Below are 26,453 nucleotides of genomic sequence, written 5' to 3'. Positions count from 1 at the left end.
AACACGCTGTGTAAGAGTGACACCTAATCATTGGTAGCTGCTCATTATTCCCTGTGGGATTGGCAGCCATGGTGTTACTCCCCTTTTATGCATATATATGGATATACAAAGACAATTGCCTTACTGTCCAGTACATAGCACAGCCATAGGTCTCCACATAAACGCGTATTAATATTGGGCCTCCAAAGAGCCCTTCAGACCTTATCGAATTACAACTCCCATAAACAACCTGCAGCCTTTTGTCAATATTTTTATGTTTTGCCAAGTTTTTCTTTTGCCTACCCTTTTCTGTCTTGTACTGTTCTCTCTTCTTGGTAGAGTAACTGTCTACCATAGGTTGTAGCACACATAATTACAGTTTGCTCTTAATATGCTTTTCCATGTTCTCTGGCTGCACATTGCTAATAATAACAGTTGGACAGCACCCCTTAAAATAAGGGAAATACATTGTGCCTTTGATTAACTGTGAAGATCATTGGAATACCCGAAATAACGCACTGAGAAATAGCTACCTATAATATCTTGATTTCTTACCCTCTGACTGACAACCTTATGTAGAACTGGCAGACTGGATATAAAGAGAAATGTACAAAGGCAAAATGATTGAGAATTAGGAAATGTGCCATGTCTGATGATATGGGAGAACATTTTTGCAGGAAGATTCTTAGGGGACAAGTGGTGCCCCTACTACAGGTATGGGATCTGTTATCCAGAAAGATGGGAATAACAGGAAGACTATCTTGCATAGGTGCAAATTCACTAAAGCGCGAAGCAGCCAACACTAGCGCAAATTCGCCAGTGTGACGTAATTTCATTACTTTGCTGACGGGTGCTGGCATAAATTCGCTAGCAAAGTGGACCTACTCTAGCGCTACTTCGCACACTTACGCCAGGCGAAGTTGCGCTATGGCGAAGGGACGTAACTACGGCAATTCACTAACATGCAGATTTTACTGAACGTTACCTCTTGCGCCAGACCTGCCTTTGCCACCTCAGACCAATGCAATAGAGTAGATAGGGCTTGCTTCAAAAAAAGTTGAAATTTTTTCTAAGTCCCAAAAAACTCTGCCGTCTTTTACTTTTTTAAGGGTGATAGGCTGAAAAAGATCGTAATTTTTTTTGGGGGTACCCTCCTTCCACCCTTCATTTCCTAACATATGGCACCTAAACTACACACATGTATAGGGCAAAATAACAACTCTATTTTATTTTATGAAGCTTTCCCAGGCTTGTGTAGTGTAATGTATTTGCTGCTACATATACGTCCATTGTACTTTAACTTGGCGCCACATGCACATTAGGCATCGCTAGCGTAACTTCGCTTTGCTTGACGAAGTAACGCTAATGCAACTTCGCTACCTTTCGCCTCCCTGAGTGCAACTTCAGATTTTAGGTAATTAGCAGTGCCCTGGCGAAACTTCGCCTGGCGAAGTGCGGCGAAGCCAACGCTGGTGCAACTTCGAAGGTAAGTATATTTGCCCCATAGACTCAGTTTTAATCAATTCAAATTTCTAAAAATGATTTTCTTTTTCTCTGTAAATAGAACAGTACCTTGAAAAAAATGATCCTCATTGAAGGCAAAACCATCCTATTGGGTTGGGTATTAAATGTTTAAATTCTTTTTTAGTAGACTTAAAGGAATAGTAACATCAAAAATTGAAAGTCTTTTAAAGTAATGACAATATAATGTAATGTTGTGCTGTTTTGCTAAATTGCTGTGTTTACATTAGAAACACTACTATTGTTTATATAAACAAGCTGCTGTGTAGCCATGGGGGCAGCCATTCAAAGCTGAAAAAGGAGAAAAGGCACAGGATACTCCTGTGCTCGAATGGCTGCCCCCATTGCTACACAGCAGCTGGTTTATATAAAGTATAATGATTTTTTTGAAGCAAACACCCCAGTTTTACCTGTGCAGGGCAACAGTACATAATATTGTCATTCCTTTAAAAACACTTTCAGTTTTTGGTGTTACTGTTCCTTTAAAGTATGCCAATCCAAATTATGGAAGAACCCCTTATCTTGACACCCCGAGGTTCAGAGTGTTCTGCTTACATATCTGTATCAGTACCTAGTACAGGTATCATACCTGTATCAGTATTACTTGGCTGCAATGAAAAGGTCTCCTTAGGCATCTGCCCAGTGCGTGTGTGTGTATATATATATATATATATATATATATATATATATATATATATATATATATATATATATATATATATATATATATATATATATATATATATATATATATATATATATATATATATATATATATATCTCTCAGGCAGTGAAGTAGTTAAAGGGATGTTGACAGATGAGTGAGAGGGACTGTTTTAAATCCCAGAGGAGGCTTCCACAGGAAATTAACTCTCCATCCTGCAGTTAAATCTGACCCTTTGGCTGTGGTTCAAACAGTTAGCCATGTGAACACCATAGAGTGTCTGTATTTAGCGGGCAGACTCGCAATCTGTGAGGACTGTGCTTCTTGGAATGAGCTGGGACCAGCGGCTACACCCCCAGAACAACTTGTTTTGGAGTGTCCTGTCAGAGGCTCAGAGACGACTGGGATACAAAGCTGCTGCTGAGGACTGTAAATGAAAGAGCCACGCTATGAGATCAACTTGGCATTCTCCCCTAAAAAAGTCTCAGGCTGCACAAGTAATAAACACATGATCCCCGGAGAAGCCATTGCATTTTCTTATTTCTGCTCTGATGGATTCCCTATGATCTTTAATTCCCTTACAAAATGGATTTATAATTACCTTCACAGCCCATTCCAGACTCTGCTAGTGTTTCCAGCTGGCAGTTGAGGCTATTTCGTAACAGAGGGTCCTATTTACTAGCGACTGGATGTCACAATCTAGGCCGTTCATTTCTGAGTTGTTGGGGCTTTAAAGCTCGCTCCAGATATCAGAGGGAACCCAAGCGAAACATCGGCAATGCTCATAGTGTGGAACACTGGCTCTTTGCATAGGGGAAGACTGCAGCATATTTTCCAGAAAAATTAACATTGAACACATCTGTGAGATGGGACACAGGGAAAACACTGCTTCTGTAATGAACTCCCTCTTATCTTCTCACCGCTTGGCTTATTTTTTCTACTTTTCCCACCAGCTTTCCAGTATGATTACAAGGGCCTTTTATTAACTCTGGAATCTGTAAATTACTTTCGTAGAATGGATATTTTTGGCAGCTGTTTGATGTCTTTTGGGACCAAATGTAAATCTGCATTATTTACTACTAAGATCAGCTTCTGTTAGTAATGCATAAGCGGAACAGAAGATGAAGATATCGTACATGGTTTGGATTATTTGTGAATTCCAGTTTCTATATTTTAGGATGCAGAGCCAAAAACACCGTTGTCTCTTCTCTCTCCCCCCACAACCACCCTTTCCTTTCTTTCCTTCCTGCTAAGGAGATAATTAGTGCATACAGGCCACAAACAGCAGCATATATTGTGGGATATCCAGGAGTGGCTTGCTGTTGCCTCATCACTTCTGCTTGGAATGTTTGGAAAGCTTTGACTAAAACTTTGGATATACCATTTCTACCTTTCTTGGCTATTTTGTGTGGAACTAAGCATTACAGATATGAAGCGTCTCCAGGCATGGACGAGTTCCATTCCCTTTTTCTCTCGCTTTAATATATATAAAGTAAGTTTAAATTTGTGAAACTGCACAGTCCAAAAATTGTTTCCCAGGTGCAGTAAGCCATAGCAACCAATAAGATGTTTGCTTTAAAACAGGTGTCTAGTAAATGGTACCTGATGGTTGGTTGCTATAGGTTGCTGCATCTGGGCAAACGGCCATTTCTTATACTGTGCACTTTTGCAGAAAGGGGGTTCTGGAGTGCAGAGCTTTGTGGTTAGCTCCTTGTTTTAGGCAGCGCTAAATCTAATCCCTCCTCCCTATTTATGCATTGTTCAAACGCACAAGTTAGTGAGCAGCAGGAGGCTCTATGCTGTGCTCCTCATGCTAAGTTTCCATAGGGTGAAAATGATTGTTACATGAGCATTAAGTAGCATGCTCTTTATATTATTAGATAACCCTATAAGTTTGTATGTGGAATGTGTCTTTAAATGACCTATAACGCCAATAAATAATAGGGATAGTCATAGGGATAGCCATTTAACTTGAAACTGAGCTTTAAGGTGGTCCAACCTGTACTGTACTGGAACAATTGCCCCACAGACCAAATGGTCAAAAATTGTTTGAGTTGCTATATAGACTTATGGCTAATTTATTATTGTTCTATTTGTTTGGGCAGCCAAAATATGGCCAGATGTTTAAAGGACAGGTTTTAGAATCACCCCTGATGAGGACTGCATCAGTATGTTGATGCAGTACCCATATTCCTACAGTGTGACCTAAATGCGGACCCCTCGGCCAGTGATCAGATCTGCCCAGTTTGGCTATGCATGCAGGTGACCAAGTTGGGCAAAGATTGTCAACCTAACCGAATGAGTAGATCTGCATGTGTATGGAGTCAAAAGCCCTTCGTGGCTCTCTACAGTACATTTTCTTTACTAAATGGGACATTTTTTGATCAGAAATTTTTTTTTTTGTAGGCGCTGAATGAACAGATAAAAAATGTAAATGTACATATTTTTAGCTTGATAATAGTGGTGGTTTAAGGACCCATTGTTGTGATAATAAAACCAGGCTGATACCAAAATAGCTGTCAGCATTGGAATTTAGTGTTCTCTTCTGAGCCAAAACTGGCCTAGTAACAAGAAACCAAGCTGTATGTATTTATACATGTTTGTATTTAATGTATATATGGTTACATGTGTATGGGATCTCTTGTACAGAATTTCAATAACCAGAAAGCTTAGAATTACAGGAAGCCCTTTTCCCATAGTTCCTATTTTAAGCAACAATTGTAATTGTTGTTTATAATATAAATTTTCTCTGTAATAATTACACAGGACTTTGTACCTGATGGTTAATTCCATACATTTATAGTGTTTGAAAAATAATCCAGTTGGGTTTCTGAAATTACGTTGTGGTGATTCAATTTATGGAAAAACCCCGTATCCAGAAAACCCCAGGTCCCGAGCATTCTGAATACCAGGTCCCATACCTGTATACTTACACAGGAATTGTTGCCTGATGGTTAGTTTCATACATTTATAGTGGTTGAAAAATCATACAGTTGGGTTTATGAAATTTAGGTACGGTGATCCAATTCATGGAAAAACCCCTTATCCAGAAAACCCAGGTCCTAAATATTCCATATATGTAAGGCTTTTGTTGTGCTTCTCAGTGCTGTGGAAGGAGCCAGCATTTCACATTACTGTGTGTGTACTTGCAAAGCAGATTAGAAAACGCTAGCTCTCTAAAACTGAAAAATAGTCCCTATTCTGTTCCAATTTGAATGACTTTGTTTGTGTTTAGCCTTTATTCAACACTGTACACATGATATAACAGTGTACTTTGAGCCTCCTCTAACAGATGTGCAAATTATATTTGCTAAATGCTATAAAAGCAATTGTTGCTGCCAAACTGCAAGTCCAGAACCATTCTGGAAGTAGTCACATACTCAACTAATGACTCAAAAACACTGCACAAATTTGTGAATTGCCTTACAGTAGATATAAATTAGGATGGTAGCCAACTCAGTTTAGGTGGTTCCTAATTCCACTTATCCACTTTATTTGTTTGCTCCAAATAATAGCGACCTTAATTAGCACTCACTTAACGGAGTGATTAAAAAGACCGATAGGGCAAAGGGTTCCAAGCAGTGGACGATCATCCAATGCAATAAGCAAATTATACGAGCTTTGGAGAAATTTCTTATTTATTCTAGTAGCTTATCCTGGAAGACCTATCTAGGCTAGTGCCAGATGTAGCAGATCCCGGCCTGTGGAGAAATGCAGGTTGAGAATCCACTCCTCTGTTTCTTGGTGTGCCTGTGGGAAACAATTTCCACCTGATGGGTACCCTTGAGGCTAGTGCTATTTTAGGCCGATCTCGGCCTGTGAAGAAATGCAGAGATCTATCTACTTAGTCTGGCACTAGCCTTAAGATGTGAAATGTGTGCCGTGTAGATTATGTATTCTATGAGCAAGTGCATTTATGATAAGTATTAACATTTTGGTTTGTTCTATAATTGCTTGAAATACTTGAGCTAACCTCAAATTTGGCCTACATGTTTTAATCTTCTTATTTCCAGGGTGCAAAGTGAAGCTGGAAGAAGCTTGTGCACAGTATAGTAGTACATACATTTCTATACGTTTCCTCTTGAGGCAATGAAGCAACACCAGCGATTCACATTATTGCTGGCGGGAAAGCTTTTACTGGAGATTAGTCGTCTGCAGAAGTAGAGATTTATCGCTAGCAATTAATCTCCTGGTGTTTCATTGTCCTAAAAACTTATTTAGCATAGTTGTCAGAAAAAATGTGTGAATAATGTAGAAGAGCATTGTATGTTATTCAAGAAGGATCTGGTACATAGTGATACAGGTAAGATTAAGAAACATGAGGAAGAATAAGCCTAGGTTTCATCCTAAGTGAGTAATGTAAGTGTCTGTAAATGGTTTTATTTAGTGTACAAACCATCCCATCAATATAGACATAATGAACCTAGTGCATAGTAGATGGCTCACAAAAAAACATTCTCTGTGACAAAGCATAGAATCACTGAGGTAGCATTTACGGTATAGTTTCAATGCGATGTCACACTACGAGTTTGTTACATGGAGTGGTTTAGCAGTTGAAGTATCAGAGACGATTAGATGTAGGTAGCTATAAGAGTTGTCTGCTGTTCTTTCTTTACATGTGTGACCCTTGGGCCCAGTAAAGAAATGCACATAACAGTGGTGAAAAGAAGAAGCCTGTACAAAGCCTAGGGCAGGGCTGTCCAGACGTTACCAGTGTGGGGTCTGCTATACTAAAATTGATAAATTAAGGTCTACCAACAAAACCTATTTACCAGGCATTTATTTAAAATCTGAATAATGGAAAAAGCTGGGATGCCGTGATATACTGCTTACCAGCTTGAAATTTAGTGCTGGGATTTGTACAATTACAGGTATTGGGAAACGAACGAAATGAACACAAAGATGGCTTGTGCATATTCTTTGCAACCATAGAGGAGGGGAGAAGATGTTTTTTTATATTTAAGCAATACTGCATGCAATAAAGATGGAGGACAAAGTTTGTTTACCAAAATACCTCAAACACATCTGCTGCATTCTAGAAAATGAGAGGAAAAACATGTCCTTAATTTACTTCTGGTCCTATGAGATTTTTCTAACTAAATATTGAGTTCATAAGCTTCTAATCCACATAGTAACTACTCAGGAATGCAAAGCAACACTACACATTATTAGCAGCTGATGTTGTTTTTAACAGACCTTTTCCCACTGCAGCCATAACATAGTGCTGTTTAATGTTGAGCTGTTTGTGTTGTCCTTCCATTTATCAGCCTCCAGAGTGTTTTAATAAAACCATTTTTCAACCACCCATTAGTGTGAGTGTTCAGTCTTATCCGCACTCAGTTTTAGACTGCCAAAAAATGAATGGAAGGCAGCCCAGGACCATGGTTTGCATATGCTCATAATCCAACACAGGTTTATTTTATTCTTTTGAATTGTACACCAGACGCTAACATTTGACTGCAGTTGTGTACCAGTCTTTGTTTTCCACTAGATTACGTGGAATATTTATCTTATTTTTATGCAAAATAAATAGCTACAGAACTAAAATATTTCTGTATAATATATTTGCATATTTTTTGCATTTTTGTACACTGATCTAGCACACTATCTCCTAAATACCGCCATGTACAGTGTGCGTATGAGATATGTCAACAAATGTGTGCTTCATCTCTATATAAATAAAAATGGTTTGTGTTTGTATTTTCATGTTTGCTTTTCCTTCCCAGTCATGGTAGTCAAACTGTCGTTTTCCTTTATACATCAGTACCCTTTCTGTTACTCCCAGAGAGTAATTACTGATTCCCCTTGTTTGGCTCTGCGTAATTGTTTGTTTTCTTTTGACCATTATTTTCCTCTTTTCTCATACATGCAGAGGTTTGGTAATAGCATGCAGTCAGATGAAGGCTCAGAGTGGCTTCTGGAGCTCCTGAGCGAGGTGCAGCTGCAACAGTACTTCTTGCAAATTCGTGACGATCTCAATATCACAAGGCTTTCTCACTTTGATTACGTCAAGAATGAGGACCTGGAAAAGATTGGGATGGGCCGGCCAGGTAGGCAGACTTACACTGTCATGCACTGCAGATACATCACCCTTCCTTCTACGGATTTCTTCTTTTCTATTTTGCATTTCAAAATTTATCAAAAGAATAAAAGTTTTGGGTTAAATTTATTCTTGATATTTTGTATACTAGAAATCCTTCATGTTTTCAGTGTAATTGCTTCAAAAGACCACTTTGCCCCTGAACTGCTTTGTCTTGATAATTTTCTAAATGACATGCAAATTTTATGATAACCCAAATTCTTTAAATGAAACTGGGTAAATATATTTGCTCATAAAAAATGTTTTTACTATAATTAGTTAACAAATATGTATTTTTTTTTATAAAGGCTGAAGTGACTGGATGTCTAACATAATTGCCAGAACCAGGGCCGGAACTAGGGGTAGGCAGAGTAAGCACGTGCCTAGGGCGCAAAGCTGGGGGGGGGCAGGCACGTACCTCTCTGTCGCCTACCCCATGTCCGGTTCCCTCTCTCCCCAACTGCCACTGGCATTTTCTTCGTCTATTGCGCGCATGCGTACGGTCCATTTTTGTGCGCGCATGAGAGAGCTCCACGGTGCGCATGCGCGCGCGAGCGTCAATTCGCATGCGTGCTCTCAGCCGGGGACAGACAGATAGGCAGTCTACGGCGCCTGGCCCGGCTCTGGCCAGAACACAACTTCCTGCTTTTCAGCTCTCTAACCTGTTAGTTAGCCAAGGACTCTAAGGAGGGCCAAATTGGACATAACAGTTAGTTTGCTTTTAAATCTAACCTACGTGCTAAGGATCAAAAACGAACTAACTAACTAGCTAGCTATCTGTTCATTCCAGCCGTTATAGATTACATTTTTGGCTAACTATATTGATCTATTTACCCTGTTGTATTTTCACACTAGGGATGGACCAAATCCACTCTTTAAGGATTCGGGCGAATCCCAAATCCTTTGTGAAAGATTCGTCCAAATACTGAACTGGATCCAAACCGTAATTCACATATGTAAATTAGGGAAACGAGGAGAGAGAACCACTCGCTGAGCAAGTGGTTAAAAAATGTTTGACTTGTTTGTGTGGCGAAAAGCCTTGTGGTTTTTGGTTCATCCGAATCCTGCTGAAAAAGGCTGAATCCCGAATCGTTTCCTGTATTCTGTGTATTTCTATTCTATACTGACCTGTTTCTTTAAAAAAAATAAAAAACATTCAAGGAAAAATAAACAGATGACCCCTCCATGCTAGGCATCCTTCTGTGAATTAAATTGCTAGTTTTTCTTTCTCGGGCCATGCTCGTCATCAGGGAAAAAATGCATCAGTTCATGGATCTTTCTCTAGAAGCACCACACCTTCGTCATACTTGTATTACCCAGAGATCTCTTGGGTAGGATTGGACATGCCTCATATACACGTAGTAACATTTCCTAACATATTGGAACCCACCCAGTGAATTGGCCTTTACTTTTCTTTAAAAAAAGTTTTCATCAGACACCATAGTCGTTTTGACCTTCATAAACTTCCAAACCTGTTACTAAGCACTTATGTTTTTACAGGCCAGAGGAGGTTGTTGGATGCTGTAAAGAGAAGAAAGGCAATTTGCAAGCGCAAATCTTGGATGAGCAAGGTATGTGTGGTTTTCACAAACTTCTAGCTGATTTGAATAGCTGCATTTCACTTCTCTGGCGTATGATTCTTTGTGGTGTGTATTTGAATTATACATACAAATCAATATTTAAAGGGGTGGTTCACCTCTAGAGTAACTGTTATTATATTATAGAATGGCCAATTCTAAGCAACTTTTCAAATGTTTCTCATTATTTATTTTTTATAGTTTTAGAGTTGTTCTCCTTTTTCGTCAGATTTTTTGCAGCTTTTAAATGGGCGTCGCTGACTCCCTTCTAAAAACAAATGCTCTGTAAGGCTACAAATGTATTTTTATTGTTCGTTTTTATTACTGATCCTTCTATTCAGGCCTCTCTTATTCATATTCCAGTCTCTTATTCAAATCAGTGCATGGTTGCTAGGGTAATTTGGACCCTAGTTACCATATTGGTTAAGGTGCATATTGAATTGCTGCTAAATAAAAAGCTAAATAACTCAAAAATCTTCAATAATAAAAAATGAATATCAGAATACCACTCTCTACATCAAAGTTATCTTAAAAGTGAATAACCCCTTTAAGTTTCTTGACCTTTGTTATTGCTCACATTAACTGCAGTAGTATTAATGAATATTGTACAAATGGAAATCCATAGTCTAGTTGCCATTGTCAACGAAAACGTAATTCATTTTTTTAATTGTTTTCTCATTTGTGATGTTTTATTCTACTCATCTTCCATTCTGACTTCCCAACCACTACCTGCCTGCTTAGAAACCCATTTCACAAATTCCACTTTATAGAACTGCTGAAAACAAAGTTAAACATTCTAAAAACAATAACAGAAATAAACACCAACTGCAGTTTTTCTTTGGATAACAATACAAACACCATCAACTGAATTTTAAGGTGAACTATCCATTTTATTTTTAAAAATGAATTAAATTAATTTTAATTTTTTACAGTAATACAAACCTAGGCTATTTTAAAATTTAAACCGTATGCATTGCTACAATATTTTAATCACTTTGTTTTTTATAACGATAAACTGAATCCACAAGTTTTGGATTTAACTGAATTCTGAATGCTCTGCAAAACCCTAGTTTGCATATTTAAATTATAGAGCCATACCTAGTTTGCATAGTCAAATCTAAATAAAAATGCATGAAAAATTGTGAATATAACTTTAAGGTTTCTGAGTTGGTACATGCTGGGATATGGCCGAACCTTGAAGTGAATCTATTTGGTGCATGCCTAGTCTTCAGAAGCTGCCATTGTTTTAGCAGTTTTTGAGTAATCATCTACTAGGCAAGCAAGCATCTACAGAAAAATCCTATGGAATGCATAAAACAAAACCCTGCCAGAATGATTTATGTAAGGATGTATGAAAACTGCTTAGTATGTAAGTGGTTAATCGCTTTTCTTCCCAAACTTTGCCTCAATCCTCTGTCTGCAGTGTTCGAATATTTGGATCTGGAGTTACTCTGAAAATAGAACCCACCCACTCAAAGTATCCTGTGTCTTTCCACAGGGCTAGTCTAAATTTGTTGACACATACACTGTACAAGTGTCAGCAGTTGTCCCAGGATTTCCTTTCTAGGTACAGTGACTAAGAGGTATAGATTGATCCAGCTGCAGGACTATCAGCTAGCGGAAGCTCTTAATCCGGTTTGAGAGATTTGATGCATATTTCCAGGAAATACCTCATGCAATCAGCATTAAGTTTCTGAGAGCTTAACATGCACACACTTCACATGAGGACCTCCAATATCCCACTAGTTCTATTCAGCCTGTTGTCCCATTCTTGTTGTTTCTCTCTATTTCAATTAATTAAGGTTTTACAGTTTACCGTCATTTTGGTAGTAAGAAAAAGGTTCTATTTTAGCTTTCAATGGGAAATATAGAAAATATTTTATATCAGGAATCAGATTTTTGTGTTATCGAGATGTGTCAAAGAAGCCCATATATCAGGCTGAGAAGGTGAGGGATAAGGTGGGCTTCAAGGGTAGAGAAGGAAAGGCCATTTTCTGAATATTTCTTCATGCTACAAAGTTGTATCTTTAATGCGAGTGTGTGTGTTTTTTAAGAATACATTGTTTTAATACATTTTAATGTTATGACATTTTACAATAAATGTTTTACTGTGAACTAGATTTTCTCCCATTCTGTTCGCTGCACAGCAGTAGTCCTATTTCCTCAAACCAACGCTCCAATTCTTACAATGCCTTCTGTGCTTCAAGGGTATATGTAGTCAGGAGGAGCAGTGGGGGGAATAGTAAGGCACATACAGATACTGCCTTTAATATCAATTCAATTTACAAATAACATTAAAACCACTGAACAGCTTAAGGGAAATTTCTTAGAGTTACAGTTTCTTTCATTAGGAATTATGTTTTTTTATTTGGGTGGAGTTCCCCTTTAACCCACTGAATGCTGGCTAATTAGTTGCTAGGCATCAGGGAATTGGCCAAAATCCAGAAACATACAACATACAGAGCTATCAGTACGGTACAAAAGATCCAGCACTTAAAGGGGAAATATTGCGAAAATTAAAATTTAATATTAGCTTCAGCATCATGAAATAAAAAACTTTCTATATGCAATAAATAAAAATTCTGTACCGTTTCTGAAATAATAAAGTTTATCTTCACCCTTTCCTGTCTCAGCATTCTCCTCATTCTGTCTTCATTCAGGAGTTGGGTGTCAGATGAATGATCTAATATATCTTATAGGGAGGCTCCTTTTGCCTAGAAGATGCATTAGAGCTCATTCTATTCAAATCACCAGAAATCCTGTCTCTCTAAATGCAGAATTTGTGCAAAAGGCAGTTATTTTGTTGGAGTTTGTTCGTACTGGAATCAGTTATTTGAGTGAGCTCTAATACATCTGCTAGGAAAGGGAGTCCTCCCCTATAGGATATATTGGGTCACCTGATTTTTAATTGATTGTATTTAGAACGTTTCTTTCATCAGTATGAGGAAGCTTAAATTCTATTTTTATTTTATAAAAATACCCTTTAAGCTTCTTTGACAAGCAATTGCATTCCCTTATTAAAGTGGAAGACTAAAATATAACAGGTGTACAGCATATGCCATACATATCATACAATTTAAAACCAGTGTAATAAACCTTAAAATTTTATTTCAGGTGTTCAGTGGTAAGCGGCCAGAATCAGAATTTGCATCTCAGCCCCAGAGTACTTTTCGTAAGCCCCCAAGCCCACCACCACTTGAGGGGCAACAAGCGCTCACTTGCCTTATTAGTGAGAAAGACCTGTCCATGTTTGAAAAGCTAGGGGATGGGTCGTTTGGAGTGGTGCGAAGAGGAGAATGGAACACACCAAATGGCAAGTTGGTAGGTGCCACATCTCAAGAATCTATGTCTAAAGTGGTCGTTCAACTAAACCTGTAACCCATTTTTGTTCATGCATTAAGCTGCTAAAAACAGCCCTCCTCAATTCCTTAAACAGGGATTGTTTGTCCATATATTGCAATATATTTTACTGCTTTGCTATCCCTTTTTTTCTTTCTGTGTCCAATCTGCCCATGTTGCTTAGTGCACTTCTTCATCTCATTCTACTGCTAATGGGATTTGTGAATTTGGTATGATGAAATCTCAAAAAATTTTACCAGATGAGTATAAAGGACCACAGATTTGTTCTCGTAGTTTACTGGGGCCCCAGCTGATGTTTACACTTTTAGTAAAACAAAAATCAATTATGGGGTAGCTGCTGTCTATACAGCGAGTACTGTGCACAAGTCCAATTAAACCAAGGTAAATATCAAAGACATGCACAGTTTCTCCTCTGATGAAGCGCCCAATAGCGCGAAACGCGTCAGGAGGGTGTGGGTAACAACAGGTAGGCAGACTGGGGGGGAGACACTGCTTTGTGGTGTGTGTGAATTGTACATTGACATGTTAGTTTTTGTGGTTAATATGCACCAATAAATGTTTTTAAGCGAGAAACTGTGCATGTCTTTGATATTTACCTTGATGTTTACACTTTGCAGTGTAACTGCAACTAGCAGTAAGGTAGGTTAAAAGGCTGAACTTGATGGACGTGTGTCTTTTTTCAACCTAACTTATTAGTAACCTTACACTGGGGAATTTAAAGGAATTGTTCAGTGTAAAAATAAAAACTGGGTAAGTAGATAGGCTGTGCAAAATAAAAAATGTTTCTAATATAGTTAGTTAGCCAACAATGTAATGTATAAAGGCTGGAGTGACTGGATGTCTAACATAATAGCCAGAACACTACTTTCTGCTTTTCAGCTCTCTTTGTTTCCACTGATTGGTTACCAGGCAGTAACCAATCAGTGACTTGAGGGGGGCATATGGGTAATAACTGTTTGCTTTTGAATCTGAGCTGCATGTTAAGAATTAATTGCAAATTCAATGAACAATTATGTCACATGAGGCCCCCTTAAAGTCGCTGACTTACTCAGACTTACAGAGCTGAAAAACAAGGAGTTGTGTTCTTGCTATTATGTTAGACATCGAGTCGCTCCAGCCTTTATACATTACATTTTTGACTAATTAACTATATTAGAAACTTTTTTATTTACCCAGTTTTTATTTTTACACTGAACTGTGCCATCTTATCTGAGGAACACATCTGTGGAAACTGACTTGATGGACGTTACAGCTCATCAACTGAGCATGATGCAGGGCTACCCTTATATGGTATTGATAACAAGAGTGAGAAAGTTCCCCAATGCCCAGATAGAGTTCATAATGCAGTTAATTACATTTTTGTTACATTCCAACTATTTTTGGTTTTATGGCAGGTTTTATCTGCAGAGACATGGAAATGCAATGGGGTCTTCATTGCCCCACCTATGCCAACCTGGTTATGGGTTGGTGGGAATGGCTCATGTCTTTGGAGATGATGATCCCTTTTTTTTTCCGTTACATTGATGACTGTATTGGGGTCTGGGCTGGGTATGAACAATCTTTTGCGGAATATTGTAATAAAACAATCAAAGGCATAGAATTATTTATAAGATACATTTATTTGATATACCCTTTTTAGATGTCATTTTATGTGCACAGATTGGTGGAATAACAATAGAATTTGATTCTCAGGCTATTACTCTTTTAATACTTTGTTGCATGCCAGGAGTGGGCATCCAGCCTCTTGTTTGAGAGGTATCCCAGTGAGACAATTTCTTCTTACTTGTTCCTCCTGGGATACCTTTCAGCAACAGATGATACAGCTTTGGGATAAGTTTATACAAAAGGGGAACAAAGGATGTTAAATCAGCATATGAAAGGACAGTAATGGTCAATCGCATTGACCTCTTGTGTTCCAAAGGATCGTTTTTGGGGACAAGCAAAATTAAGGGTCACAATGTTGCTTAAGATTCTGTACCTCTGTAAGATTCAGAGGAGCATTTGCAGACACTGGGGAGTAATGAAGATTCTAGAGTAGATTTTGGATAATACACCATGCTTCGTATTTAGAAGGTGTACGAATCTAGCATCTTGGATTTTGAGGAGCTTGTGTACGTTCATTAACAGCAGAGGTGAAGCAGCCTGGATAAGATATAAGATATATGTGGGAGAGGCAGGTGTAAACTTGTAGGGTTATTAATGCATCCTAAACCTTCAATAGTACGGTTACCGTTCCAACTTATCAAATTAACCAGTATTTTAATTATCAGTCAAATGGAATTACATATCTGGTTACTTGTCATTGAGGGTCTCAGTATGTGGGCAAGATGCACAAAAAGCCTCTTCTAGGATTTTACAACGTCGATCAGCTATAGACAGAAACAAGTTTAAGGCTGCTATTGCTAAAACGTTTTGCGGAGAAGCATAAATGCATGACCTCCATCACCTTTCAAATGATTGATAATCCTCCATAGGACTATTGTGGGAGCATATGGACAAACGACTCTTGGGAAGAGAGGTCTTTTGGATTCCTCATACTAAGACTATAAAGACTTATGGGGGCCTTAACAGGGAGGTTTTCTGTTATTGTTGAATGAATGTGGTTACATTTAACTTCCGGTAATGAGTGATTTAATCGATTTTTTTGAATGATCCACCCTTGGTTTTTCGACATAGCCCATAGGCAATACGATCTGAATATGACCCATAGCATGTAATGGTAGTACCTGTATTTGTTTTGATTAGATCTGCATATGAATGCCCATTATATACTTTATGGTGATAATATATTGTAGAGTTTGCTATGTGCTAGCAGAGATTAAAGTTTTTAAAGGGTGAATTCTATATGTGCTTAAATTCTGCAATGCATTATGGGACACCATGCTTGCTTCTAATGAAGTGGGCTGGCATGAGACCATGAAACGTGGTAAGTGTATGGCGTGACATTCGATGTATGTTTAAGGATGTATATCTGTTTTTAATGGAAGAAATAAAAGTGATATTTTATTAAAGTGTTTCTAGTGCTCTGTGAAAAGTGTCTACTCACATACTGTTGGAGAAGATTATTAATAATAATCATAATACTTAATGCATCACAGTTTTATATTTATAACACTAAATACATAAAAGCAAAACTTTTTGTTAGTAGATAACCCTTTAAAATGTTTTGGGCCTGTTTAATCTAGCCTGATCTACTGTATCTTTAAATTTGTCAGTACTTTAAGCCTTGTATTTGCTATGGCATAGGTAATGTTTGCATCTGTACTAGTTTCTTGAGAAGGTTATTTATCTTGTCTCAATTTTATTCAGTTCAATGTAGCTGTGAAGTGCTTGAAGACAGATGTCTTGACCCAGCCAGATGTTCTGGATGACTTTATCAGAGAGGTCAACGCAATGCATTCCCTTGACCATATTAATCTCATCCGGCTCTATGGAGTGGTCCTTACACACCCTATGAAGATGGTGAGATTTGTGTAAGGGTTGTGTGTAAAGAGATGTGCAATATTGCTTGAATTGTGTTAGTACTGCTACAGTAACCTGTAGAACTGTGTCAGGGTAGCTGCTACAAGGAGCTTTATGTTATTCAGGTGTTTGTGGGTTTTCTGTTCAATATGGAAAACTAATGCACTTGTGCATGTTACTCAATAAACACTTGAACTAAGGGGTGTTTACTAACATTGGAGATAAATGTCTCCAGTGAGATTTGCTTTTGTTTTCTAACTTGTAGGTGACTGTTTAAATCTAATTGCTGATTTACCAGGTAAACTAACATGTGGAAATTATTTCATGGGTTGAGGACTTCTGTCCAAGATATCTGTCACGTAGATTTTAAAAGTAGCCTCACTATGTTTCTTAATAATACCCACTGTGATTCTTTATGTTATTAGCGCATTCTGTTCTTTCGTCCCTCTAGGTAACAGAGCTTGCACCCATGGGCTCTCTTCTGGATCGTCTTAGGAAGAACCAGGGTTACTTCCTTATCTCCACGCTTTGTCACTATGCCATTCAGATTGCCAATGGTATGGCTTACCTGGAGTCCAAACGTTTTATTCATCGGGACTTAGCAGCAAGGAACATTCTGCTCTCCTCAAAAGACTTAGTGAAGATTGGAGACTTTGGCCTCATGAGGGCATTACCCAAGAATGATGATCACTATGTCATGCAGGAACATCGCAAAGTGCCCTTTGCCTGGTGAGTTCTTGCTGTAGTGGAGAAGAGACATGCCAGATGTTTACCAGCAAAAGGGAATATGTTTTTTAGTTTTCTAATTGTACTTAAAAGGTGCAGTAGTTAATCTGTTCTAAAAGTTGTATTGTTTTTTTTTTGTCCATGGCTAGTGATGTATCTTTGAGCTACTAAGTCTGTTTTAATCTTATTTAGTAACTTAGGAAAAATCTGTACTCTGTGTTTTCTTCTCTTTTAACATATTACATTTACTGTTTTTTTTCTTTTGTTTATTTTTTTATATAGGTGTGCACCAGAAAGCCTAAAGACTCGAACTTTCTCTCATGCCAGTGACACCTGGATGTTTGGAGTGACGCTGTGGGAGATGTTCACATATGGGCAAGAGCCATGGATAGGACTCAATGGCAGCCAGGTAAGATCAGATGTTGATCCACAGGATCAGCAAAACAAAATTTAACATAGCTGGAATTTCTGGGAAAAATAAAGCCTCTTAACTTTTTCTAGAACATAGGAGCTTAGTATGAGGTTACCTCAGCATCACTGAGAATGGCCAGCACTTTGCATTTCTCATTCTGCTTATTGCTTGGTTTATATTTTGGGCTGGGTGGTTATTCTGCTTGAGTTAATTGTGATTTTACAGTAGTTCATACCCATTTTTCTGACTACATTAGATTCTTCATAAGATTGATAAGGAAGGTGAAAGACTGCTACGGCCCGAAGATAGCCCACAGGACATCTATAATGTAATGTTACAGTGCTGGGCTCATAAGCCAGAGGACAGGCCAACATTTGTAGCACTTAGAGACTTCCTGGTGGAGGTAAGTTGATTGTACAAAGAGGAGGCTGTGATGTTTCACCCAAGCAGTTATTTCACGGTTATTCTTTGGCACGGCAGGCTTGTGACAATTTATAAATCTATTGTGTTAGCCAAAATAATCTGATAAGGTTTCTCTTTGTTGAAAAAGTAGGGTTGTGAATGTTAGTTTGAAACATTTTCTAGAAATTTTAATCCTACAATCATAGATAGAGTGAATATAGTTTATTTCAGACTGAGGGACACCTGTTTCAGTATGACACAGTTGTGGGCTTAAAAGAAGTTGGTTAAAATGTTTTTCTCATTTGTACTCCAGGCTCGGCCAACAGATATGCGTGCCCTTCAGGACTTCCAGGAACCAGACAAGCTCCATATCCAGATGAATGATGTTATTACAGTCATCGAGGGCAGGTACCCATTCTGTTTCACCTTAGCAAGTGCATTGGAAACTGGATCCCTGTTTTATACACACACACACACACACATTTATATTTATATATATATATATATATATATTCTCAACAAAAACTGGAGCACTCATGCATGAAAAAACAGCTGCCTGGGTGCAGTAATCAAAAATTATGTAAACCAAAAATACTATACAAAAACCGCACTCACAGGACTTTATACAGGTGCAAAAAAGATCTATTTATTTTTTACGACGTTTCGGCTTCTATTACTGAAGCCTATTACTGATAAGTATGCACAAACGGTATACGTCTTTTTTGTGACACCTCTGTCACAAAAAAGACGTATACCGTTTGTGTATACTTATCACCCGAGTTCACGTAAAATACATCAGATTATTTACAAACACTGGCCATTATTGCAAAAAGCCTATCCTGATATTTTGGAATTTAAAGCACCTCCCCTCTTGTCGTATAAGCGCCCGAGAAGTCTGAGGGACAGACTGGTTAAGGCAGATTTAGGTACCACTCGGACCAACCCACAGAGGACTTTAGCACCTCTGAGAAATGGCATGTACCCTTGTGGTAGATGTAATCAGTGTTCTAGTGTCATGCGTACAAATGCCTTTACACATCCCCACACGGTGGAAATTCGAGATACAAGACCATTACACTTGTGACATTGAGTACGTGGTTTATATGCTGAAATGTCCCTGTGGGTTGGCCTACATAGGGAAGACCATACAAACCATACGTGACAGGATAAGCCAGCACAAATCAACTATTAGAAAGGAAGTACTGAAATAACCGGTTCCGGCGCATTTCCATGCAGCACGACATTCGGTAGCAACCTTGAGGTTTCTTGTGCTGGAGTCTGTTGCCCCCCCACGCCGGGGGGGCAACAGACTCCAGCAACTCCAGAAAAGGGAGAAATTCTGGATCCATACGCTACAAACACTACATCCAAAGGGACTCAATAGAGAATATGATCTATATGCCTTTATATGAGTATGATATAATCATTGAATGAGAAGGGGTAACTTTGGGACTGATTGATATTACATATCCTATTAGCTACATTGTTTCGCTAATCTGAGTGAAAACTAATATATGATGTTGTTACTGAATTGTTACTATTTTCTTGATGCATAACCTGTTGTTTATAAGAATTATGTCAGTAATGTTTAATTATACTAATTCTGGGTGATACCATGTGACACCATGGGGTTGTGCCTAATTATTCTGCATATGGGCGGAACTTATGCCTATGACCCTATATAGGATGTGATGTCATTGTAATCATTTATGCTTGATAAAGAAGCGGGAGCTTCGAAACGTTGCAATTTCTTGCTTGGTAAAAATCTTTTTTGTTCCATTAAGCAAGTGGTCTGGACTTTTTTGTTTGATATATAATTTGTCCTATTTTGGACTAAGTCACGGACGGGTCTGCACTCCACTCCATTTTGTACAAATATATATATATATATATATATATATATATATATATATATATATATATATATACAATTCATAAAGATACCGGCACTCTCGACAACAGAGTTAAATATGCCTGGGTGCAGAATCAGAAAATTCACATAGAGAACAGAAGATGAGCCGCACTCACAGGACTTAAAAAATAATAAATTGTTTAAATTTTATAGGGCAATGAAAAATATTGTCTGAAAAATACTAGACATAACGGTCCTCATAGAGCAATGAACGCAAGGGCTAGAGTACTGAGGGGTGTTATTTTGTACACCTTAATACTCTTTTAGAAAGTACTTGTATCTGAGAAAGTACTTGTATCTGTGGCATACCTGTGCTGAACATGGATTAAGTTGGCCCTGGTAAGTACATGACTGAAAATGACTGAAAATTTAGTTGAATTCTGGAAGTTGTAGAATTTAAAGGGGAAGTTCACCTTCAAAGTAGCTTTTACATTTTTAATTGTTTATTTTTAGATGATTTTTCAGTTTGACTTCCAAAAAGCTGGCTAGTTGCTAGGGTAATTAATGCCTAATGACCAAATATTTGAAATTCCAAGACACAGAATTGCAGAATGAAAAATGTAAAAAAAAAAAATAAATGTAAATATTAGAAAAAAAATGAAGAATTGAGACTTTATTAGGGATGCACCAAACCTGGATTTGTCTAAATCCAAGAGCCTGGCTGAATCTTGTGACCAAGTCATGTCAATTTTTTTTCTGCATGCTAAGGCACACAGATGTTTTTCCCTCTTCCATTCCCAGATTTACATGTGCAATTTAGGGTTTGGATTCAGTTTAGGATTCAGCAGGCTGCTTCCTGAAAGACTCAGGGTTTGTATAAACAAAAATAGGGATTTGGTGCATCCCTAGACTTTATTAAACATTTTCTTAGAATACTGTCTGTATCATGCAAAATAGTGATTTTAAAGGGGTAAAATCACCTTTATATTAACGTATAGGATGTAGACTGTTCATTTGAAGCACTTTGCAGTTGGTCTGCATTTTTGTTTGTGGTTTTTGAATTATTTTCCATTTTGTTTAGCAACTCCACGTCTGGAAATTTCAGGAGCTATGTGGTTGCTTTGGTCCAGACAGTAGTTTGAATGAGGCTTGAAGATGAGTAGCAGAGGGCTTGAACATAAACATAAGTAATAAAAAGTAACAATTGTATTGTCTTTTCACAGAGCAATGTTTTTTTTGGTGGGGTGACCCTGGTAGATAAGGAAGGCCTAAAGGAATAGAACGTGAAGATCACTTGAAAAGTTTCTAAGAATAGGGCATTTTGTAACATACTAAAAATAACTTATAGGTAAACTATAGTATGAGTCTGACTCCCCAGTGCTCTGTCAGCTAAGCAGTACAGTTCTAAGGACACATGAAATAATGCATAGGCTGTTAAATCCTTGAGATCAACCATACTAATTAGTCACTTCTTCCTAAAATAAAATGATTTTTGCAGATAATTAATCCATGAGGCGGAAACCTCTGGCATTGCAGAGGTTGAACCAAGAGCTTCTGGCAATGCAGAGGTTAACCCATCTAGTTACATGTTCAGTGAGCCACTGACTCACTCTGTGGGTAAGTTATCGGATCTGGGTGGGGAGCAACAGGTGAATCACCAAGGAGCGCCCTTGACAACCACACCCCATAATTGTGTCCAGGTGTCAGGGACATGTAGAATAGGCTCTTATTAACCTACCATTGCTAAATAGGAGTGTTTCTCATATATTAAAGGTTCTGGCAATACAGTTAATATCTACACGGCAGGGGGAATAGCATAATAAAGGGACTCCCATCTCTGTATAGTACATGTATGGACCCAGGTTTGTGTGATTATAGCAAGAATACTTACCCCTTGCACTCTGCATTAAAGTACATATGGTCTTATACACTGTTTTTTTTATATCCGATTTAAATGGGTAAACTGCATATATTTATTGTGAAAGAAATACCTCTTAAAAAATCCCAAAAGTCAAGTAAAATGATTGAAGGTTATATTCTTTTTTAATTTGATTTCTGTGGTTTGGACTTCTGCCCTGCAAAAAAAAAAAAAGTATTTTCAGCCAGCGCAGAACAAATTATTGTGTTATCAACCTGCACCTTAAAGGAGAATTCAACCTGTAATAAAAAAAAGGCCCCTTCCATCCTCCCCCCCAGCCTACCTTCCCCCCCCCCCCCGGGCAAATGCCCCTTATTTTTTACTCATCCCTCCCTGTAGATTCTGGCCTCAGAGTTCACTGCAGCCATCTTCTTTCTTCTGCCTTTTTTCGGCTCATGCATGGAAAGTCACAAAAATTTTCGGAAAATTGTTGTCGGGACTGGAAATTTACTTCAACTGTGAATGTGCCGAAAATGCAGTCAAGACACGAAGATTACCGGACAAGAACAAGATGGCTGCTGTGAACTCCAAGGCCAGAATTTGCACGGAGGGGTGAGTAAAAATTAGGGGCATTTTCCCTCGGGAAGGAGGGAGGGTTTTTTTTTTTATTACAGGATGAATTCTCCTTTAATTCAAACTTTATAACTAGTCTGTCTTTACTTATATGTATTCCTGGGAGAAGAAATATCTTTTTCAGGATTGTAATATTTATATAAAGTAAAACTCTCTAATATGTCTTTAGCTGTTGAACTACAGTTCTTAGCACCCACAGCAACCTGTTGATGTTTACTGAGAGATGACTTTTAGCAACAACTGGTGGACCGGCATTGGCAGAAACTATTATATTCGCCATCTATAAAAAACAGGAAGTATAAAATAGAATGGAAATACCAAATGTAATAGTGAAACAAAGGAAAGGCACCTTCCTAGGAGTTGTGTTCTTTCCCCATCAAGCAGCAAACTGTAGTTCTGGCATATTTATTTTAATCTATACTTCATTAACCTTGTTATGGCATTCTTGTTCAACCTTATTATGGCATTCTTTTTGTATCTTTTTCCTTGTTTGTGCCTTTCTGTATCATTATAACTGTTAGTAAATTGCCTTACTGACTGTTTTTAATCTGGTAGTACTATTCCCATATTGCTATGGTCTTTCAAGATATTGATAAACTTGTGGGAAGTTTACTGTACACTGATTTAAGGTTTGCAATATCAACAGCGAATGAATTAGATATCTGATACAGGTACATACCTCCCAACTGTCCCATTCCTGTGACGTTCTCGGGACAGTCCCGATTTTGACAGCTCAATCCACAGTCCCGGAGTGTTACTGAAATGTCCCGACTTTCTCTTTGATCTCCTGCACTGAACAGCCAGAAAAAGTTTCAAAGTTTCTTAAACTTAATTGGCTTTTGGCAGACAGCCCAGAACATTCAGCAGGTGCACTTTTCTACTTTTGTAACAAATTAAAAAGCAAAGAAACTGTGACTTGCAGCTATAAAGGGCAATTCACCTTCAGTAGCAAAACTGTAATAACACATACAAAACCACAGAAATGTGTTCAAACTTTCATAACCTGCCATATTTTGTAAAATGAACATGGTAATTAGGGGTGTGGCTACAAAAATGGACGTGGTTAAAATGTCTCCGCACAGCAAATCTGTTTCTCCTTCCTTCTATTTCCAAAATGTTGGGAGGTATGCAGGTATGGGACTTGTTATCCAGAATGCTCAGGATCTGGGGTTTTCAAGATAATGCATCTTTCCATAATTTGGATCTCCATACCTTAAGTTTACTAAAACCTTAATTAAACCCTATGGGATTGTTTTGCCTCCAATAAGGATTAATTATATCCTAGTTGAGTACAATTTTTTTTTCTCATAAGGAAAATGGAAATCATTTTTAAAAAATGTGTATTATTTGATTAAAATGAAGTCTATTACTTAATTCAGAGCTTTCTGGATAACAGGTTTCCGGATAACTGCTTTTGATGAAACTCACCATAGTGTGATGTGTAAATGTGATGGGGAACTGTATAGTATTTATATAGTTTAGCAATGGATGACAGTCCTTATCTTGGCTATTTAGCTGGATACATTATACAAGGAGGTGCTGAAATTCTCTTACCATGCTTAATAAAATATGTGCTTGGCAAAGGTAATTGTAAGAAATGAAAAGTGCATTCATTACAAATACAGGTATGGGACCTGTTATCCAGAATGCTCGGGACCTGGGGTTTTCCGGATAACTGATCTTTCCGTAATTTGGGTCCTCATGCCTTATGTCTACTAGAAATTAATTGAAACATTAAATAAACCCAATAGGCTGGTTGTGCATCCAGTAAGAATTAATTTATATCTTAGTTGGGATCAAGTACAAGCTACTGTTTTATTATTACACAGAAAAAGGAAATTGATTTTAAAAATTTGGATTATTTGGATAAAATGGAGTCTATGGTAGACAGGCATTCCGTAATTCGGAGCTTTCTGGATATCGGGTTTCCGGATAAGGGATCCTATACCTGTACTGGAATCTTTAGTTTAGTGCATGACTAACGTTGCATACTATTTACTTGAGAAACTGATATCATTTACTTTAAAGGGGTGGTTCATCTTAGCGTTAACTTTTATTATGTTATAGAATGGCTAAGTAACTTTTCAATTGGTCTTAGTTTTTTCTTTTTTATATCATGTTTTAATAATTAGCCGGTTTCTTCTGACTCTTTCCCGCTTTCAAATGGGGGTCACTGACCCCATCTTAAAAACAAATGCTTTGTAAGGCTACAAATGTATCGTTATTGCTCCTTTTTTTATTATTCCAGTCTCTTATTTAAATAAGCAAATTCATTAATCTCTGAAAACCTGGCCAGCGACGGCTTCGCTCACATCGCAACACTTCGCCAGGTGTAAATTCGCCAGGACAACGATAATTCACTAAAATCCGAAGTTGCGTCCAGGGTGCCGAACGCTGGCGAGGTAGCGCTAGCATTACTGCGGCAAGTGAAGTTGTGCTAGTGTTGCCTAATTTGCTTACGGTGGGAAGTTAAAGTTGAATGGACGTATAAGTTGCAGCCAATACATTACACTACACAAGCTCGCGAAACCTTAATAAAATAAAATAACGTTGTTATATTGCCCTACACATGAGCCCAGTGTATAGTTTATGTGCTGCCATATGTTGGGAAATGTAGGGGGGAAGCCAGGTACCCCAGAAAAAATTCACAATCTTTTTCAGCCTATCACCCTGAACAATGAAAAGTCGCCAGCGTTTTTTGGGTTTATTGCACTTCGCATGGTCTGAGGTTGCTAAGGCAAGTCTGGCGCAAGAGGTAATGTTCATTAAAATCCACATCTTAGTGAATTTGCATATTTACGTCCATTTGCCAGAGTGCAACTTCACCAGGCACAAGGGAGCGAATTACCGCTAGAGTTTTCGCTAGCGTTAGGCACTTTGCCCATTAATAAATCTGCCCCAGTGTGTGGTTGCTCGGGTAATTTGGTCAAATTAAAAAATGTAAACCAATTGTTTTACAGAATATCACTCTCTATATCAGGGGTGTAACTACAGAGGAAGCAGGCCATGTGGCTGCAGGGGGGCCCAGGAGGCATATGGGCTCCATGAGGCCCTAATTCGTATACAATTTCAATAAAAATTGGTAAAATAGGTCAACCTCTAGACAATTTGGGGGCCTGAAAAATAATTTGCTATGGGGCTCAATAATATCTAGTTACGCTACTGCTCTATATTATACTAAAAGTTAACCCAAAAGCGAGCAACCCCTTTAATCCTATCCACATTACTACCGGTTGGTGCACTTATGTTTGCATTTTGTATGACTTGCAAGTCCTGTATTACAAAGGGTTAAACTTGCAGCACAGAACTTAAATGCACTTGTTTCCTTTGACCTGGCCTGTGTACCAATGGCGTGCTGCAGCTTAGATACACTCTTACACACCCACACACTGCTCCCATTCCTGCTGGCAGCGGGGGCAGGTGAGCCGATCTTCACACAAGGGATGGGTTATAAGTAGAAGGGGGAAGGGGAGAGGTGTCAGAACAGCGAGGACAGTCCTGTTTTAGCCGGGGAGAGAACTTGCAGTGCTAGGATCGTGTAAGTAACACAGAAACACCTCTTGTGGTTTCCTTTAAATTCAATACTTTGGATCGATTGTCATTGATACCCTGTGCATCTTTAGATTTTGTGTTCTTGCCATTTGTCTGGTTGCAGCTTTGTGCAATCGTTTCTATTTCATGGTAAATGGAAGTCAAAGCAGAATGTTTCCAGTAAGCGTGAACATTCCGGGTCTGTCTCTTAAACCTTTTGTCTTCCTTATCACAATGGCCAAACCGTCGTCCTGTTTATTACACTTTATGAACATGTATACCATCAATCCCTGTTATGGGGCACAGGTGATACGATTTCTGAACACATCAATTTGTAGGAAGGATTTTATACGGATACATAGAAGAAAAACACGTTGTTGGACAGTTTATATGATAT

General features: G+C 38.2%; 1 protein-coding gene across 8 annotated transcripts in view; it reads left to right on the top strand.

Annotated features, from left to right (window-relative positions):
- The window catches only part of tnk2.L (tyrosine kinase, non-receptor, 2 L homeolog), a 92,505-nt gene that overhangs the window by 40,478 nt on the left and 25,574 nt on the right, over positions 1-26,453 (top strand). For 4 of the 8 annotated variants that reach the window (XM_018263575.2, XM_041563253.1, XM_041563251.1 and 1 more), the window contains 8 exons: positions 8,037-8,214; positions 9,744-9,814; positions 12,935-13,141; positions 16,490-16,642; positions 17,094-17,371; positions 17,651-17,777; positions 18,037-18,183; positions 18,496-18,590. In XM_018263575.2, coding sequence (XP_018119064.1) covers positions 8,052-8,214; positions 9,744-9,814; positions 12,935-13,141; positions 16,490-16,642; positions 17,094-17,371; positions 17,651-17,777; positions 18,037-18,183; positions 18,496-18,590 — 1,241 coding nt within the window. In that variant the 5' untranslated portion in view covers positions 8,037-8,051. Of the gene's footprint in view, positions 1-2,471; positions 3,657-8,036; positions 8,215-9,743; positions 9,815-12,934; positions 13,142-16,489; positions 16,643-17,093; positions 17,372-17,650; positions 17,778-18,036; positions 18,184-18,495; positions 18,591-26,453 lie in introns of those variants that run through there. The other 4 variants (XM_041563256.1, XM_041563249.1, XM_041563252.1 and 1 more) reach the window with 4 other exon arrangements.

The sequence above is a fragment of the Xenopus laevis genome, chromosome 5L (genome assembly GCF_017654675.1).
Source record: "Xenopus laevis strain J_2021 chromosome 5L, Xenopus_laevis_v10.1, whole genome shotgun sequence".
Taxonomy (NCBI): Eukaryota; Metazoa; Chordata; class Amphibia; order Anura; family Pipidae; genus Xenopus; species Xenopus laevis.
Note: the sequence above shows the minus strand (reverse complement) of the source record. Positions and strands in the feature narration are given on the sequence as shown.